This window comes from Salvelinus alpinus, chromosome 17 (assembly GCF_045679555.1).
Source record: "Salvelinus alpinus chromosome 17, SLU_Salpinus.1, whole genome shotgun sequence".
NCBI lineage: Eukaryota > Metazoa > Chordata > Actinopteri > Salmoniformes > Salmonidae > Salvelinus > Salvelinus alpinus.
Window position 1 is genome coordinate 22099486 of NC_092102.1, and position 19375 is coordinate 22118860.

At 41.4% G+C, this 19375-nt stretch overlaps 2 protein-coding genes across 14 annotated transcripts in view; one reads left to right on the forward strand and one right to left on the reverse strand.

Annotated features, from left to right (window-relative positions):
* LOC139542501 (calmodulin-binding transcription activator 1-like) overlaps nt 1-7412 on the reverse strand; it is a 505455-nt gene extending 498043 nt beyond the window's left edge. For 8 of the 9 annotated variants that reach the window (XM_071347995.1, XM_071347990.1, XM_071347991.1 and 5 more), the window contains exons 1-2: nt 7293-7400; nt 2258-2359 (exon numbers count right to left, since the gene is read on the reverse strand). In XM_071347995.1, coding sequence (XP_071204096.1) covers nt 2258-2359; nt 7293-7317 — 127 coding nt within the window. In that variant the 5' untranslated portion in view covers nt 7318-7400. Of the gene's footprint in view, nt 1-2257; nt 2360-7292 lie in introns of all 9 variants that reach the window. The other variant, XM_071347989.1, reaches the window with a different exon arrangement.
* A 1222-nt stretch (nt 7413-8634) lies between these two features.
* LOC139542503 (dnaJ homolog subfamily C member 11-like) lies at nt 8635-19303 on the forward strand. Of its 5 annotated transcripts, none has more exons than XM_071347997.1 (16): nt 8635-8762; nt 10555-10684; nt 10843-10916; nt 11058-11159; nt 11252-11380; nt 11501-11623; nt 11847-11920; nt 12025-12214; nt 12311-12396; nt 12984-13100; nt 15194-15349; nt 17836-17905; nt 18054-18111; nt 18223-18365; nt 18637-18766; nt 18885-19303. In XM_071347997.1, the coding sequence occupies exons 1-16, from the start codon at nt 8691-8693 to the stop codon at nt 18908-18910; spliced, it is 1680 nt and encodes a 559-aa protein (XP_071204098.1). In that variant the 5' UTR covers nt 8635-8690; the 3' UTR covers nt 18911-19303. The 5 variants fall into 5 exon arrangements, with proteins under 5 accessions (XP_071204098.1, XP_071204101.1, XP_071204099.1 ...); XM_071347996.1 differs by having other exon boundaries at nt 8660-8792; XM_071347999.1 differs by lacking the exon at nt 8635-8762 and adding an exon at nt 10257-10385.
* The last annotated feature ends 72 nt before the right edge of the window (nt 19304-19375 follow it).

Here is a 19375-nt window from a genome sequence, read left to right on the forward strand (position 1 = left end):
TGTTAAAGGAAATATAGACAAATCTAAGCTATTGCTATATGAACCTCCTCTTCACTCTTTCTACAGTATGATGCCAATACAGACCTATACCCAAACTCTAAAAAGATTTAAGATCTCACTGATTTTGCATCTGGCTTAACAAGGCTTTGATTGGACTAAGCTGAGGGGTATAATACAAAGCAGGATCAATGAGATAGCCAGCTAACTTTGATGAACAACCGGAAATAACTGATTTTCTTGTTCATTAAGAAAGCTAAACTTAGAAATGGGTTTTTGGTTGTTAAGTCAATGAGACCATGCTCATTTCAAGCTTACCTTAACAAAGAAAAGACAGTTATTTCAGAAGATTTTGGCACATCTCATTGATCCTGTTTTGTAGTGTACCCCTCAGACCTCTTCTTGATTAGCATAATCTCTTCAAATATGAATGATTAGAGAGGCAGTGAGTAGGCCCATACTTCTGAAAAGTCAAAACAATGCTTGATTAGGCCCACTGCTAGGGGGGAAACTTGAGATGGGGTTTACTATGACAAGAGGGCAAATTAAAGCGCCATCATGTTTCCCTCGCAGTAATCATAATAACAATGGTTGTTGTCAAAGACTCCACTCTACAGGCCAACTTTCTTACAGTCTGGTGACTCTTGATGAGAGGGAGATGTACACTTTTTGTGGAATGCTGGCCAACCAAATATCGTAGTTAGTTAGCCTGAATTATTTATATAACAGTGTTAGGCTACTGAGAGTAAAAAAATATTGAAAATGTTAGTCTCCCATGGTGTTGCTAAATTGAATAGGCCTGTATTCAGAAGTGAGGCTGAGAAAGGCTAAGTCAAAGAGCTGCACAACATATTAGACAGGAAGTTCAACAAACATGCACACGAACAGCTAACTGCCTGCAACAAACTGAAAACATCTCTTTACGTATTTCAGCTCTCACCCATCCATGCAAAGCCCATCTCAAGAAGAGCAGGGATGAGAGCTTGTGGCACGCACACGGCACACACACACACACACACACACACACACACACACACACACACACACACACACACACACACACACACACACACACACACACACACACACACACACACACACACACACACACACACACAGTCAGCCAGGGAAGGACTCAGCCAGCCCTTTATCATAACTACTCCCACAATTACTCAGATCACTGGTTTACCTGCCTGGGCCTGGGCTGCTCTGAGCAGCGTTACAGTGTCCTGGTGAAACCTCCAGGCAGCCAGGCAGGCAGGCAGAGAAAGCACATTAACTAGGCCGCCTGACATGGGAATAGGTTGCCATAATAACACGCACCAGCATGTAGGGAGAGCAAGACTAGAGAAAACACTCACAAAACAGACTAGTCACAGCTGGGGGGTGATGCGTTAGTCCTGAATCCCAATCACTAAGAATCACAGACTACAACACCAACCAACTCCTTTGCTGCCTCTAAATCTACATCTCAAAGTGTGTTGAGTAAAAACGCAGAGCTTTGAAGCGGCTAAAGCTATATCAAGGAGAACAGTGTAATGAGTGAAGAGCATAACAAGGAGATGTGGTTGATTTCAGCCTCTCTTTTCAAAACACTACTCCAAATACACTTCATTACCTAGATCAACAGAGTCCTTGGCAGTAGAGGAACTGTAAAGGAAGCTGCTGTGGTCTTTAAGCATGAAGAAAGAAGAAGAGACACAAACTGCTCTACGACGCTCCAGCATACATGGCAATCTTTTCATTAACGGAATGTTGTGAATTCAAAGGAGGCTCCTCTTGATTAGGCTTGCTGTTAAAACTGAAATTATGCAACTTATCAGGGCTATAGAAACACTTCTAGCATTTAGTAAACATAGCAGCCTTATCCCAGTGCATTCCTCATCTAGATGAATGGGTAGGAGAGCTTCTAGCTCCAAGTGGTAGCCTTCCTTCTCTTTCAGGGCCTGCCCTGCTCCTGATCTCCTGGCCTCAACCTGAAACAATCACTCTTAGTTAACGACAACACTTCTGCTATTGACAGCATGATCCCGTAAAGCAGACACTTCAATCACCAGAGCAGCAAGCTCCTCTCCGGTCCAGGAGGAACACCCAGAGCAAAAGAGGAGAGGAGGAGGGGGTGGGGGTGGGGGGGGTCAGATGAAAATCAAGAGGTAAATAAATGAATCGATGAATGAATAATAGATGTGCCAGCTATAGTGGGCTCTCGGAGCAGAGCACAGTGCCACGGGGGGATGCAGTATTATTAACACTCTCTTACTGTTCATCTCTGTGTCATCACTGATACTCTTAGGAGGAGCATGGCCGGCATAACACACAGCTGATCTGTACATTCGATCCGGATTACGAATTTTCTTCAGTCCTTCAGGAGGCAAAAAGAGAGTAGAGACAATCGAGGAAAAGAAGCAGGGTATTCTCCCAGATGCTTACAATAGCCCAGTACAGCCCTGTTTCTTTCCCCCATGCAAACACATTGACAGACAGAGAGCAGCTGGACAGTGAAGATGTTTACCTGCAAACAACAGATTAGAAACAAACCCCACAATAATGTAACTAAGGCTTGAGTTATTCAGGAGACAGAGGTATTACAGACACAACAGAGACTGGATAACAGTACTACTCCTAGCCCTGACCTTGGCTTAACCTAAACCCCTGGATTGTGAAGAGTTAGCCTGCAATATAGTATCATGACCAAAAAAAAAAACTAACAGGACGGGTGATCAGCACTATTCACTGCCGAGGTGTAAAGATAACATATTTCAGCAAAATAGTCATCCACAGCTATACAGTGGGCTATATTCAAAATAGTACATGCTACTGACAAAGAGCAAAGTGGTAAACCTAAGCTCCAATAAGCAAGGTCATACACCCCAAAATATTTCCACCACGAGGCATCTCTAGTGAAAAGTGAAGGAAATATTTTGATTTTAGGTGCACAGTTGAAACTTTCACAGACATTATTTAAAAAACACACCATTTATGCAAGTGGGAAAGGTGGTTCATGAGTAGTTCTATGTCACCGTTGAGAGTTCAAGACTGACACTTCAGCTGTCACTGAGTCTGGCACATTCTACTTTACATCTCATTGATCTTAGAGATCGTATTTCCAAACAGTTCTGACAGGCCTAGCATACAATATATACAATACATCTTATTTTAAAAACCTAACAAAAAATAAATTGTTGCATCATGGTTTTATACATATGTAGAATAACTCAGAGTTCTAAATTAGCTTTTAAAAAACAAAACATGCGTATCAGACAATCTGACAGATCCAGCCTGATTGATTTGTTCCTTAGCATAGTGCCAGACATTTTGCTTGCTCGTTGGTATAGTCCTACATGATTGCTTATCTATTCTATTTATAATTTATTCTATGCTGCTGAATAATGGATCTCTTGGTTTAAACAAACAGTTCTATTTTTTTTCCCTATTCTGGGAATGGTCCCTAATGACGAGTGAAGGGCCTAGCAATCAGGCTCATTGTAGGCCTGGCTGGGTTTGATTCAGGTCAATATTGGTCCACATCACATCAGTAGTAAGCTGGATGAATCAATGTGATCAATCAGAGAGGGCCTTGGCGGCATAGAGACATACTGGTCTAAAGTATGACACCACCTGTCATCGGCAGCCAGAGTCAGCCAGAGCCTGGAGACGGACGGAGCAAACTTCCATCCATCCACACCTCACTAATTCAATTAAGGGAAAGGAAAAATGTCCAGCCTGATTGCTGGTTGATTCCACAGAACTATACAAAGGAATGGCTGAGGAAGAAACGGTCTTTCTGAGATCAGGGGGAGAAGGTCACTTGTTTGATGATGTAACACTAGGCTACATACAGCCTGACTGAAGTTAATGACTGTGTGATTTCCAGAGGACTTATTCTATTTTTGCACCCTGTGAACTTTCCAAACCCAGACAGACATCAACTATAAATAGGCCCCTACCATATTTGTTTGCAAAAGCATTGATACTTTTAAAGTGTATTATAGCCTCTCTTACTCACAGGTCTACAGTACAGTATGACCATATATCACATTCAAGTTGACATACAAGGTTATGTTTTCTCTGTTGAGGAAGATACCCTTCAGTGAGAACATGTTATAACCAGGTTAAGTGTACTGACCCAGAGATAGGCTAGGCTAGAGAGGAGAGAAATGGCATTCTGTCTACAGACCAAGGAGACTAAGTTAGTGGAGTGTATATAAGAAACATATCTGGCATTGCCTCTGTCCACTTCACACCCTTTACAAATACATGATCACCACTCTGAAGTCCTGAAGGATTCAAAGGTGTCGGGGGTTTACTTTAAAGTCTAAATTGAGAAGGAAAGATGTGTCACTTTATTGGAATGATCTTCATTCAACACCTGCTATTTCCGTTCCCTCCGTGACTAGTAGTATTCTTAGACTCACTGTTCTTTAGGAAGTGTTGGGGAAAGCCCTATCCCCCAGGGTCTAGCAATCAGTTAGATGGGTCAGAAGTAACTCATGGTGTTACTCTGTACAAAGAAGACCACTGAGAGAGACTGGCTCATATCCCCCTGGGAGTAGCACAGGATGTGACCTCCAGCGCCATCAGGAGACCTGCCAAACAAGCAAACTATACCTATAGCCCCCACCCCACCACAGTCCAGGTGCTTCAAGGACAAAAGGATAAAAGAGATGGTGTTAATACCTATGGGAGGATTACTGGATCTACAGGAAAACGGTAGTGCATTAGTAGTAGTGCTGAAATAATATAAATATTATATATTTTTTATTTATTTTTTATCTCTAGGTCTAGACTATTTCATATTCTCCTTTACTGAGACACATCATTGGATAACTGATTTTGAATGAATATTGGATGGAAAAATAAAGACTGGATGACTATTCTATGTAAAAGCTACCCGGCTCCAGATTGCCTGAGAGGACATTGTGTTTATGTGGAGGCATGAAGCACTCTCTCTCCTCCTTCATCCTCCCCCTCCCCCTCCTTCACTGACCAACCTCACAGGAACACCAAAAATAACTCAACCTGCTCAGCAATGGGAGTTTCAAGTCAGGGTTTCAGTAAAAGCTCCTGGTGATGGAGAGGCAAAGAAATTAACAAAGGTAGTGACTATAGTTACATTCATCTTGTGTGTATGGATGTAATGCATTAGGTCTAAACGCCACTGTGAAGTAGTACGTCATTCCTATTACAGAGATAGGTATCCTCCCTTTTTAATTTTGTCATATACATTAGGCCTACTACTACACTTTAAATGTAAAGTGTGTCCCAGTATAGTCATTCCTTTTTCACAGCTCAATACCACCCCCCTGTGGAGTTTTGTTTAGGAGTTGGCACAACCAGCTCACAGGCTCAGCTCTCTCATCTTTGTTATTGTGGTCTTACACAACAGTATACAAACACATTGACCATCAGTGTTATCTTTATCGTATAAACCTAGATCATAAGTATGTATAGTATTTTTATTCTACATTGGAGGTGGCTCAAGCTGTGATAAGGCATACACAAATAGAAAGTACAGGATGGCAACAATTTTTCCCTATTGAGGCTACTAAGCTCACCCTAAATGAACACTCCCCTAATTATTTTGACATCAATAGTTCTCTCTACATTAGTGCGTCAATATGGAACATTTCAGTGTATCTAATTATTTTATGTCTGTTTTAGGCCACTCTATGCATTCCGGTTATTGCCAGCCATTTGAAAATATGAGCTCGCTCTTTGTCACCACCCCCTGGTTACATATGAACAATACAACTTAATGTATTTGAAAACAATATGAAGAGCATCGTAGACTAAATGCAAGAAAGCTCGACTGCAGTTTAAAAAACGATGCAGAACAACTCTAATGTTTATGAAAACCGTGCACATTTTTAAGTTTAAAATGCATATACTAAACCTATATAAACTATAGGACTGAATAGGCTGTCCACTAGATTGTATTATCACATACTATCAATAATTATGATGCAGTATACATATACTTCTACTGCAATTAGGATACTAATTATAACATTGATTTTCTTCTAAACAAATCTACTTTGCAGGTTAATATGGTTTAGTCATAATCAAGCTTCTTAATAGCCTTAATTAAACAATGTTCATTGTATACATGTTACGCTTCTAAATGCATGCATTCCTCCTGTCTTATTCTAACATTTTGATTATTTTGACAATGCATTTTACCTGTCCTCTATAATTTTGACTGTTAACTAATACTCAAGTGTTATACTCTCCAAATTAAATGACATTTTCAAGTCAATATGGATCCAGACCAGATGCACATTTCAACCCAAATTAGCTTCAAATATTCAATAGTTAGTGAAATAGGCTAGAATATCAAAACTTCCTTTTCAGATTGTCCCTTTGACAGAAAGATAACACCCTTTTTGGCTAAATTAAAAACGCTCTTTAGAATCTTACTATCCATCACATCTGAGACACATCTGGTGGCATTCAATTCCAAAGCTGTGTATGGTACAACATTCTAGCTTTTAAAAAAAGATATATATATATATATATATATATATATATATATATATATATATATATATATATATTATAGCAAACATCGACATTATTATAAAATAACACTTTTAACTAAGCAATAATATATTGTTGTCTGTAAGACAACCAGCTAAAATCTCACTCGATAGGGTAGTTCCCTTTCCCTTTCAGAAACCTCAACCAACGGGTGATCTCGTCGAGTAAATAAAAAGATTGTCCAGGACTTGCAAGCAAGCATTTTTGTTACCAGACATGGTCACTGGATGGCTAAAATGCATTCTAAGCAAACTAAACTACAATCTAACGTTTGATACGTAGGATGTTATAGATGTTCCATGTCAAATAGCCTATGTAATAGCTTGCTTGCGTTTATGTAATAAAAACAAGCTTATTTTCAAAGCTGGATAAATAGAACAGAAGTTGGCAATGACATGTTGTTGTCATTAACTTGGCTTGTTTTATAGCTATTTAGCTTGCTGCTTCACTGAACTGAATCTAGAATAAAATAGGATTATACAATTCGGCTCTTAGATCATGCTGGCTATTTTGTCTTCTTGTTTTTATAATGTGTAGGCTATGATGGGCATAGCTGGCTAGAAAGCTAGCTAATATTAGCTGGCTAGGTAATGTTGTCTCCACGTTAAGCTGCCTGGTATTTCGGAGGAAATACAAGAGTGCTATTCTTGTAAAAACTCCACGTCTCTCATCACATATTTCAACAAAGTCTGTCTTTAAAATATTGTATATCACATAGTTGTCTTACTGGTAAATTAATCCCATTATATCTCTCTTACCTTCCGGCTTGTTTTCGGCAGCCATTTCCCCTTCGCGCGCAACATCCTCCTCCTCCTCACGACCGTGGGTACCACGCGCGTGCACGGCGAGGACAGCACGAGGAGGGACTCGAGGAGAAGCAGCGAGTCCAGCCAATGCAAACTTACCATTGGTTGTGAGGCAATGACTGACAATGTTACTCTGGAATGGCAAAGTGACATCAAGAAAAAACACGCATCCAATGCAACTACCAGACCACGTCATTGGCCGAAAGGTAACACCTCAAAAGTAAATGAACCAATCTGCTTTGGAATGGACTAATAATTATGTTATAATGACACCATTTGGAATTGGGCATGAAGTCATAGTCTATGTCAGATTCAAATGTATACTGCTTAGATTAGGCTACATACAATAATTTCATAAAGTCAACCATTTAGCTTATGCAACAGAAAAAAACGTATACATACATGTAAAGTGTTTATATAGGCTAATTGATAGTAGACGTTTCTGCAGCTCTAACCATTTGAATTACAACCCTGTCTTTTCTTTCTGCTTCCATTTTGCATTTATATTGATGTGTGAATTTTCTGTAATTCATGTAATTCAGGGCTCATCTCTAAAGAGACCTTGAGACTCCCTGATAAGATAAAGGTTAAATAAAATACAAATAAATGTGTCTCTGATGGGCCAGACGCATGGGTGCTGAAAAGACAGCTCCATTCATCGAGGAGGCGGGTGATGTCACAGCGCAGCTATCGACGCGCTCGCACAGCAGCATAGCAAACGGAGCAAAAATAACACTGAGCGAAAATCAAAGCCCCGAAGTCCCTATTCTGAAAAACAAGACATTAAAAGCATTAGATATTATTTGAAGAGAGTGAGAATAATCATTATGTGCATAATGCACTGAATATAGTATATATTTTAAAGTTCCGTGTGATAATAAACTTTATCACACGGAATCATGTAATGTGTAATTTAACAACTTTGTAACATTGTAACAAGGGAAGACAGTGTTGAAGTGTGAGTTTTCATGAATCTAACCTGTAAAGGAAGCTGACAGAGTTATCATGCATTGTACATTGTTTACCAAACTATTTAAGCAGTTGCCAATTAGGCTACAGAAATAGCACTAAATGGTTGTTGCTGTTGCAATTTTTAACTGAACATCTTCTTAGGCACTCTTTTGTGCCATAATAAGAAAAAATAACGTCCATTTGAGATAAATTATTGATCAAATAGATTTATATAGCCTAATTTACGCAAAAATATTTCTGGTGCGCCGTGGGCTGGTTTTTGAGTCTGTCAATATGTTGTTGGTAGGCATGCTTGATAAAGACATCCAGTCCACAAGGTGGCAACAGTGGTGCGGTTTGACAGATACAGACCGGAAGAGGGAATGAAAGGTTGTAAACATGGCGCCGGCCTTGGAAGACGGTGAATTTGACAACGATGATTACTATTCTTTACTTAATGTCAGAAGAGAGGTACGGCATGTTTGGATGCTGTTCGGATGTGTATGTGTGGATAATTTGATAAGTGATTTCATAGTCGGTTTGATGTAAGTTTTCTGGAACAAATAAATGTAGGCGGCGTACCGTTTTGCTAGCTAGCCAGATAGCTAGCTAAGTCAGTTGACCCCCGTTTATGATTGGGCGCGTTCGAGAGGATCACTTTTGTCAAGTTGGTGACCATCGTTGCTCACGCCTTTCAAAGTGTGTTGCATTATGGGGATAACATTGTCTGGTTTTCGGCTGCATGAACTCTACAAAAAACGTGATCAACGGTCATTTAAGTTTTTATTGCAGTCGACTGAAAGTTTCTGCTTTTGTTCCCCAACTTCATTCTGCAGCCATCTTCTTTGTGGGAGGCCCTATTGTCAATCAGTAACAACGTTGTTGATATTAGAGGCTCTCTCCCACCAATTGATTTTTACAATGTATACACTTATATTTATGTTTGTGTGATATGGGGGATGTTTATTTCAACAGTATAAAGAAACTTTTATAAACAATGCCAACACTGCCATGTTACACTGAGCCTTGCTGTTGGAAAACAACATTAGTGTCCGACTTTCGGCTGTCTACAGTCGGTTGCTTTAGCCTTAACTCTCGAACAAGCCCATTGATTTCAGACTTGGATCAAATGTGGCTAACCAAATGTACGTTAGCTGACAATATTTATACAATTGTTTAACACACATCACCCGTATCTAACATTAGCTGATAACCAATAAATGTGTAACTAACGTTGCTAGTCAAAGTAAAGTTAGTTGGCACAAGTTGGGCAGCTAGCCAACCAACATTGAGTGATTGGTGACAAGGACATTATCCCTGACTTTTGTCCATGCCATCGTAGAATAGATGGCGGGTATGGTCTGTTTTTCTCTTATAAATTATTTGAGTCGTCTATGCAGATATTGGCCGTGTTCGAGAGCATCAATTGTAAACCAATGACTATATATGAATGGACAATGCCACTGATCACGTGAAACCATTCCTATGCGAAGACTCAATAGCGCATTGAGACATAGCATGCGTAGTTAGAGCTACTCCAGGAAGTAACATTGCAGGCTAGCTCGATGCTGCCCCCTCTCATTGAGCAACTGCAGTTGAAGGCCGACCGGGGTACTGCAGGCTAAACTTGTTTGCGATTAAACTTGTTTGCGATTTTAAAATGATCGTTTAAGGATATCTGGTGTGTTAGAATCAATTATTAGTACCATGATTGTCTCCGAATGTTTTATTTACGTAAAGATAGACATTTGTTAATTTACTATAATGGGGATCCTGTTTTCTGCAAACAATGCCTGCAGTATCGCGGTCAGCCTTGAATATCCGTGGCTGCAATGAAAGAGGGCAGTTGTTCTCCCCTTTGTAACGGGTGTAAAATGGCTAGCTAGTTAGCAGTGCAAGCGATTAGCGTTTCATTCGGTGATGTCATTCCCTCTGAGACCTTGAAGTAGTTGTCTCCCTTGCTCTGCGAGGGCTGCGGCTTTTGTGGAGCGATAGGTAACAATGTTTCCTGGGTGACACGTCGTGTTCAGAGGGGTCCCTGGTTCGAGCCCAGGTTAGGGCAAGGAGAGGGACGGAAGCAAGACTGTTACACATGCAAGTGCACTAGCTGTTTGGCTTGATAGTTAGGCCTCAAGTGCAACATGTAATGTTAGGTCGTCACTTAGAAACCCTTTGTATTTGTCTACTTGGAATCATATTAACTAGCTAGTACTTTCTCACAAGTAAGTTGAAGTTCTCATGTTTTCTTCTGTTCATCTATTAGGCAACACAGGAGGAACTGAAGGTGTCATACAGGCGACTGTGCATGCTCTACCACCCAGACAAGCACAGAGACCCTGAATTGAAAAGGCAGGCGGAACAGCTCTTTAACCTAGTGCATCAAGCTTATGAGGGTAAGAAGAATCCTAGACTGTGACTTCATGCCATTTTTCGATCATGGCTTTGCGCTGTTTCAGCTGAACATTTAGGTCAACTTGCTCGTTGTTGTCTCTGGATTCTATGTATCTGAACCTTTCATTGGAACTGATAAGTTGCATGTTTCTCCCTGTAGTCCTTAGTGACCCACAGTCACGAGCTATCTATGACATCTATGGCAAGAGAGGACTGGATGTTGAAGGATGGGAGGTAAGTACAGCATTTTCTTTTGGGCTTGCCTTTATAATATACATAGGCTACTGTGGCAGGAAGTACTATATATGTTCATTGTCAAGCTAATGAGTGTCGCTGATCATCAGGCAGAAATGGCTCATGTCTTACTGATTCCAGGTGGTGGAGAGAAAAAGATCACCAGTAGAGATCCGAGAGGAGTTTGAGCGTCTGCAGAGAGAGAGGGAGGAGAGACGGCTACAGCAGAGGACCAATCCCAAGGTCTGTTTATTTGTGTGTGTACTGTATTAGTGACTATAGGACTGAAACCCTGCTGTTGCATGATCATTTATTGATGTGACTGTCTCATTCAGGGGATGATCAGTGTGGGTGTAGATGCCACAGACCTCTTTGATCACTATGAGGAGGATTACGAGGATGTGCCTGGAGGGGGCTTCCCACATGTTGAGATCAACAAGATGCACATATCACAATCCATAGAGGTAATAGAAAAGCTCAAAATGGGTTTGAAAAGTTCTTAAAATATGTGTATGGGTAGAAGTTTGGCTAACAGACCACCACATTGGAAAACTAGGTGTAATGTTATTTGTTACCTATTGCAGGCCCCCCTCACCACCTCAGACACAGCTGTTCTCTCTGGCTCCCTCTCAACCCACAATGGAAACGGAGGAGGAAATATTAACGTGGCACTGCGGAGAGTCACCTCTGCTAAGGGCTGGGGGGAGGTCAGGAACCATTTAATCATTTACAGTTTCTACCTACATATACACATGCACATATAGACACTCACACACACACACACACACACTGCATACTAGTGCTTTCAAATGCTCACACACCTACAATACATGCAAACAAACAATTATCACATTTGTGTTCTATTTTACACTGAGTAGCACAATGTGAAAGTTCTATTTTACACTGAGAGGTTATTTGTTTATCCACCAGGTGGAGTTTGGGGCAGGGGACACACACGGGCCCCTCTTAGGTATGAAGATATTCCGTAACCTCACAGCTCGCTGGTAAGTCAAGATTCCAGAACATTAGAAATCTGTAAAGCAGCATCCCATTGTGTTTGGGCTACAGTTGAATCAGAAAAGACGTAGAATGACTTGTTTTTCTCCAGCTTTGTGACTGCTCAGTGTGGACTCCATTTCTCGTCCCGGGGTGTGCGGCCTGGTTGCACCACGATGCTGGCTCGGCACCTGGACAAGAACACCATGGGCTACCTGCAGTGGCGCTGGGGCACCCAGTCCTCCATGAACACCAGCATCGTCAGGGACACGAAGACCAGCCACTTCACCTTGGCCATGCAGGTCAGCACAGCATAATATAATTAAATAGAGCAATTGTAGTATAAGAAGGGACTGCTGTCTGTAACGGATGTATTCTCTATTTCCTGCCCTCTGCAGCTTGGGATCCCTCACTCCTTCATGATGATGAGCTACCAGTACAAGTTCCAGGACGATGACCAGACCAAAGTCAAGGGCTCAATCAAGTATGTCCACTTTATAATGAGATTTGAACATTTGGGCCTCCCGAGTGGTGCAGCGGTCTGAGGCGTCCCTACAGACCCGGGTTCAATCCCAGGCTGTGTCACAACCGGCCGGGAGTTCCATTGGGTGGCACACATTTGACCCAGCGTTGTCCGGGTTAGTGGTGGGTTTGGCCGGGGGGGCTTTACTTATCCCATCCCGCTCTAGCGACTCCTTGTGGCAGGCTGGGTGCCTGCAGGCTGACTTCGTTCGTCAGTTGAACAATGTTTGGTGCAGCTGGCTTCCGGGTTAAGCGGGCGGGTGTTAAGAAGCGCGGTTTGGCGGGTCATGTTTCGGAGGATGCATGACTCGACCTTCGCCTCTCCCGAGCCTGTTGGGGAGTTGCAGCGATGAGGCAAGATCGTAATTGGATATCACGAAATTGGGGAGAAAAAGAGGGTAAAATACAAAAAAAAACAGATTTGAACATTTGTTTGTTTTGATAAATGGGGGCCATTGAACCGTAGAACTGAAACCTTTATTATAAATCATCTGGTCAGTTCACGGACAATATAGGAAGACTGGCTGACTGTCTGTCATTGTCTTGTAGAGCTGGCTTTTTTGGGACGGTGGTGGAGTATGGTGCAGAGAGAAAGATCAGTCGGCACAGTGTCTTGGGGGCGACTGTCAGTGTAGGAGTGCCTCAGGGCGTCTCCCTCAAAATAAAGTAAGTATGGCTCAGTTATTCTTAACCAAACAACCTCAGTACAGTAGTTGTTGGCATAAGGCATTTGGGTTATTCTTGAGTAGTGGCATTTTTTTTAAATGTATTTTGTACATCTTCTAAATCAACTAATATGGTGACTTAATGACTTACTATATTTTACCATTATCATAACATTGTGCCATCAGTAGGAGTAGTAACACCAATGACACATTTTAGGTCATTAAGGATTGTCTTTAATGGCGGCCACAGATTCTCAAAACTAAGGTCATTAACACGTTTCAAAAAATGTACTGAAGTGATATGATTTATCATTTTTGCTCACCATTTAATTTCCCTTCATTTAAATTGAGTAAAACCAATGACATGATGTATTTACACACCAAATTATCAGTGGAATCCTATATTTTGACATACTAAAAAGGTGTGATTAGCGAATCATTTTCTTTCAACTCTACCCCTCCCCAATTAGTTTACCACTGGAGGGAATGCTCAAGGTTGTTGTATATCTTTGTAATGAGGGAATTTTAAGGCAATAACACAAATGACAAGACTTAGGGACACATATTATACAAAAAAAAACGTATTTGTCTATACAATATATTAAATAGTTTTTACTTTGTAGCATTCAAAATAATAGATATCTTTAAATCCCCAAAACATGTCACTACTTGGCAATTCCACAATAACAGAGTGAGGCAGAAACCATCATTCTGTTACCAAACTTTGCATCTGCTCAGTTCTTAAAGTAAATGTTTTTGTAAAATGTTCAGTGGAAATTGTTAAAAGTAGTCCATGGTTTGCTTAACTTTGCAATAGTTGTTTTTTGTTTGACATCCCGTTTAAAGTGAAAAATCTGAGTCTCAGCATCACTAATGGGAAAGATGGGCCAATTAGCTTGCCCTAAGTACTTAAAGGTAGTCAGCGAAATGAGGTCGCACCGCAGATATTGCGATGAGTGAGATACAAGACTTTGTGTTTTTCATGGTTGCAAATGCGAGGGATGCAAATGCCAACGCAGTTCAAGAATGACCCATTTGTTCGGAATAAGTGACATGTTTTCTGTTGATTTCTGTTGGAACTGCTAAGCCATTTAGTGAAGTTTTCATCAATTTGTCAAAAGATTTAAGTGAATATTCTAATTTACCTGCAGCTTTGGCCTCTTGGAATAGATTTTTTAATTTAATTGAATGTAACCTTTTATTTAACTAGGCAAGTCAGTTAAGAACAAATTCTTATTTACAATGACGGCCCACACCGGCCAAACCCGGATGACGCTGTACCAATTGTGCGCCGCCCTATGGGACTCCCAATCACGGCCTGTTGTCATACAGCCTGGATTCGAACCAGGGTGTCTGTAGTGATGCCTCTAGCACTGAGATACAGTGCCTTAGACCACTGCGCCACTCGGGAGCTCTAAATAAATGATGTGCTTAATTAATTAATGTGTATAAAAGCACTTTGTTGTACCAAATTAAAACCAGAAGTGCTACAGTATGTTTCCATCCCATCCAGACTCTGATAAACAGAAAGTCTGATAAACAGGAAGTGTGCCTGCTCTGGTCTTGGCACGTGCACTTTAGCAACAGCTCAGATACACTATGATTATGTATCAGAGTGAGATTTTTATTTGTCAATTGGCAGCCAAGCACCGATCATCATGTCACCAGCATACAAAAAAAACTCCATATTTATTGGAAAGGAGCATCAAGCTCATGACTGTTCACCACCCTGTGAAGTTCATCGTAACTTAATTCATCTGTAGCCTAATAAATTGTGTATTGTTTTAAAAGTCATGGGAGGACCACACAATATCATAGCGTGACTGCAAGTTTACTGGGACGTGATGGTCATTCTTTCAACAAATGTGCAAGAAAACATTTTCACTGCCATTTGTTTCGCATGATTTATTTCACCAACAAAAACGTTATCCACACCTGTCTTTCGTATTTTGTTCTGTCGCCATTTGGACCGTTTACCGGCATCAGGCCTGTCGTGAGTTTATTTTACATTTTTTAATACAACAGGTACTTTACACACATTTAAAAATGGTTCGATGGAAACTTTGTTATTGATGAGGCATCTTATTTGTACAGGCTGAACCGAGCCAGCCAGACATATTTCTTCCCCATCCATCTGACTGACCAGCTCCTGCCCAGTGCAGTGTTCTACGCCACAGTTGGACCACTCGTCTTCTACCTCGCTATTCAGAGACTCGTCATCAGGCCCTACGTGCGTGCCCAGAAGGAACAGTAAGACTGCCCACTTATCTACACTTCATGTTAAAGTTTGTGTCAGTATTTCAACTGCTCATTGTGTGATGGCCTTTTAGCTTCATGGCTTGGCTTTACTAATAGAAGAAGTCATAGTAAACAAATTGTGTGTGTGCAACGCAATCTTGGGAAGCACTCCTAATTAGGTTGATAGTTGCCATAGCACCCTGGTAGCAGCCTAGACACAGAGCTCCTGTAAATTTATACATATTTTAAAGTGCTTTTTTCCCCCTCATTGTGGATTTGCTTATATCTGGTGGTTTTGAGACACTGATTTCCCGATTTTTGGCTTGGCTAGTTAGCTAGCTGGCTAGTGTTTGTTAAAAAAAAATATATATATATACAGTGGGGAGAACAAGTATTTGATACACTGCCGATTTTGCAGGTTTTCCTACTTACAAAGCATGTAGAGGTCTGTAATTCTTATCATAGGTACTCTTCAACTGTGAGAGACGGAATCTAAAACAAAAATCCAGAAAATCACATTGTATGATTTTTAAGTAATTAATTTGCATTTTATTGCAAGACATAAGTATTTGATCACCTACCAACCAGTAAGAATTCCGGCTCTCACAGACCTGTTAGTTTTTCTTTAAGAAGCCCTCCTGTTCTCCACTCATTACCTGTATTAACTGCACCTGTTTGAACTCGTTACCTGTATAAAAGACACCTGTCCACACACTCAATCAAACAGACTCCAACCTCTCCACAATGGCCAAGACCAGAGAGCTGTGTAAGGACATCAGGGATAAAATTGTAGACCTGCACAAGGCTGGGATGGGCTACAGGACAATAGGCAAGCAGCTTGGTGAGAAGGCAACAACTGTTGGCGCAATTATTAGAAAATGGAAGAAGTTCAAGATGCCGGTCAATCACCCTCGGTCTGGGGCTCCATGCAAGATCTCACCTCGTGGGGCATCAATGATCATGAGGAAGGTGAGGGATCAGCCCAGAACTACACGGCAGGACCTGGTCAATGACCTGAAGAGAGCTGGGACCACAGTCTCAAAGAAAACCATTAGTAACACACTACGCCGTCATGGATTAAAATCCTCCAGCGCACACAAGGTCCCCCTGCTCAAGCAGGCGCATGTCCAGGCCCGTCTGAAGTTTGCCAATGACCATCTGGATGATCCAGAGGAGGAATGGGAGAAGGTCATGTGGTCTGATGATTCAAAAATAGAGCTTTTTGGTCTAAACTCCACTCGCCGTGTTTGGAGGAAGAAGGATGAGTACAACCCCAAGAACACCATCCCAACCGTGAAGCATGGAGGTGGAAACATCATTCTTTGGGGATGCTTTTCTGCAAAGGGGACAGGACGACTGCACCGTATTGAGGGGAGGATGGATGGGGCCATGTATTGCGAGATCTTAGCCAACAACCTCCTTCCCTCAGTAAGAGCATTGATGATGGGTCGTGGCTGGGTCTTCCAGCATGACAACGACCCGAAACACACAGCCAGGGCAACTAAGGAGTGGCTCCGTAAGAAGTATCTCAAGGTCCTGGAGTGGCCTAGCCAGTCTCCAGACCTGAACCCAATAGAAAATCTTTGGAGGGAGCTGAAAGTCCGTATTGCCCAACGACAGCCCCGAAACCTGAAGGATCTGGAGAAGGTCTGTATGGAGGAGTGGGCCAAAATCCCTGCTGCAGTGTGTGCAAACCTGGTCAAGAACTACAGGAAACGTATGATCTCTGTAATTGCAAACAAAGGATTCTGTACCAAATATTAAGTTCTGCTTTTCTGATGTATCAAATACTTATGTCATGCAATAAAATGCTAATTAATTACTTAAAAATAATACAATGTGATTTTCGGGATTTTTGTTTTAGATTCCGTCTCTCACAGTTGAAGTGTACCTATGATAAAAATTACAGACCTCTACATGCTTTGTAAGTAGGAAAACCTGCAAAATCGGCAGTGTATCAAATACTTGTTCTCCCCACTGTGTATATATATATATATATATATGCATTTGGACTCAGTACCAGCTTTTTTTTTTTTCACCTGGCTGCCAGTTCCTGATCGTTTGAGAACATCACCTGAGGAGTCGCTTTAAGCGTGATAATAATGAGAGACAGAGGAATCCAGCAGTGCTGAGGCAGAGGGCTCGTAGTGCGGACGACTGGATACTATTCTGAACTGTTTTGTGAGCTTTCTAGTGCAAAGTGGGTGCTTCACAGAGCAGAAGAGAAGTCCAGTGCCTATATGACTCAGGCTGGTTCCCAGACTTGCCCTCACCAAGACTCCATTTCTATAATTTACCATCCTCTGACCAGTTCTCTCCTCTCAAACCATGAGCTGACCCTCTCCATCTGCAGAGGATGCAGCATTCATATCGCTTGTTTGTTTCTTACTTATGAAGCGCTTTGAGATTCCTATTATGAAAAACGCTGTAGAAGTTCAATAAATGTATTATTAATACATGTATTATTAATTCATCCATTATGCCTCTCCACTGTCTAGTGACCTGGAGAAGCACCGGGAGAGTTCAGCCTCGGACATTGCTAGGAAGAGGCAGGAGGCAGAGTCTGCTGTGAGTGCACTATGTCTCCTCATAGAAATACATAATGTATATCGGCATCAAGCAAACACACATTCCTTACAATATGATTAGATGCTCTATTGGTCTCTTGTGTGTGAATGTTAGCAGCTTGATCTGACATCTCGATTTCCTTCTGAAGGTTTTGCTAATGCAGGAATCTGTGCGCAGGATCATTGAAACTGAGGAATCTAAAATGGGTAAATGGGCTTCTGTCAGCACCAGAATGATCAGTATAAGAACACATTATAGAAGCTATAAAATGAGTTCAGTGACTCAACATGCTGACAGGATAATGTTTCCTGGATCAGGTCTCATCATCCTCAACGCCTGGTACGGCAAGTTTGTGACGGACAACAGTCAGAAGCATGAGAGGGCAAAGGTCATTGATGTGACTGTTCCGCTGCAGTGCCTGGTGAAGGACTCCAAACTCATCCTCACAGAGGCCACAAAAGTATACAGCCATAGTTACTAGACTAACTCTATCATAACTTAGTTGCCCGGAGTTCCCTTTGGCATTACTGAATGCAAAATATCAGTATTAGAGTAATATTTGTCCATTCCAATTTTTTCGGAGTATGATATTTGGTACAGTACATGGTACTGATAATGTTAATGCCATTTTTTTGGGTTACAGAAACACACTATAAACTGCCTTAGGTGTAATAAGTAGGGTTGACAGGTCTGTGATGATGACTGATGTTGTTATTGTGTTGTCCTCCCAGTCAGGACTACCTGGGTTCTATGACCCCTGTGTGGGGGAGGAGAAGAGTCTGAAGGTACTGTATCAGTTCCAGGGAGCGATGCATCAAGTCCTCTCTCCTGAAGGGGAAGCACTCAGGATACCAAAACAATGTAGGTGGCCTTACCAATGTGTCTGCTCAACTACATGAGTTACATTTCTTAAAACACATACTGTATTTCTGTTCAACAGTATTCAATTGCTGGTTGTTTTTCTCTTTCCCTCATGTAGCTCACAGGATTGATGCCGACACATAGGAACCTCTTTTCTGGACCGAATGGGACATTACACAACGTTAAACTGATAGTTTGGCAATGGATGGACAGACACCGATTTACCCCTTGTCCTAAAAAAAAGTCCTGCATATCCCCTCTTTATGTTGTCCATAAGAGGAGAAATGGCAGAAACTTACTCAACAGGGGGTTGCCCTATTGAATGAAATTCAGTCTAAAGTCACTCAAAATGGGATGGTCGTAATCTCAGTTCTCCCCTTTCAGGTATGGCTCGTAATGGATGACTCAGTACTGTATGGACACTGCAGTGCCTATGTGACCCTCTTGAATGTATTAATGCACCTCTGTATATTTGCCATATTATTAAAATCTCTTCCAAGCTACAATAGCCCATTTTGGAAATTGAGCTGGAAACAATATTTTGTCACCATTTTTGTTGTACAACAAACTATTAGTCAAAAGTTGAACCCAAAGTTGATTGGAAGTGTA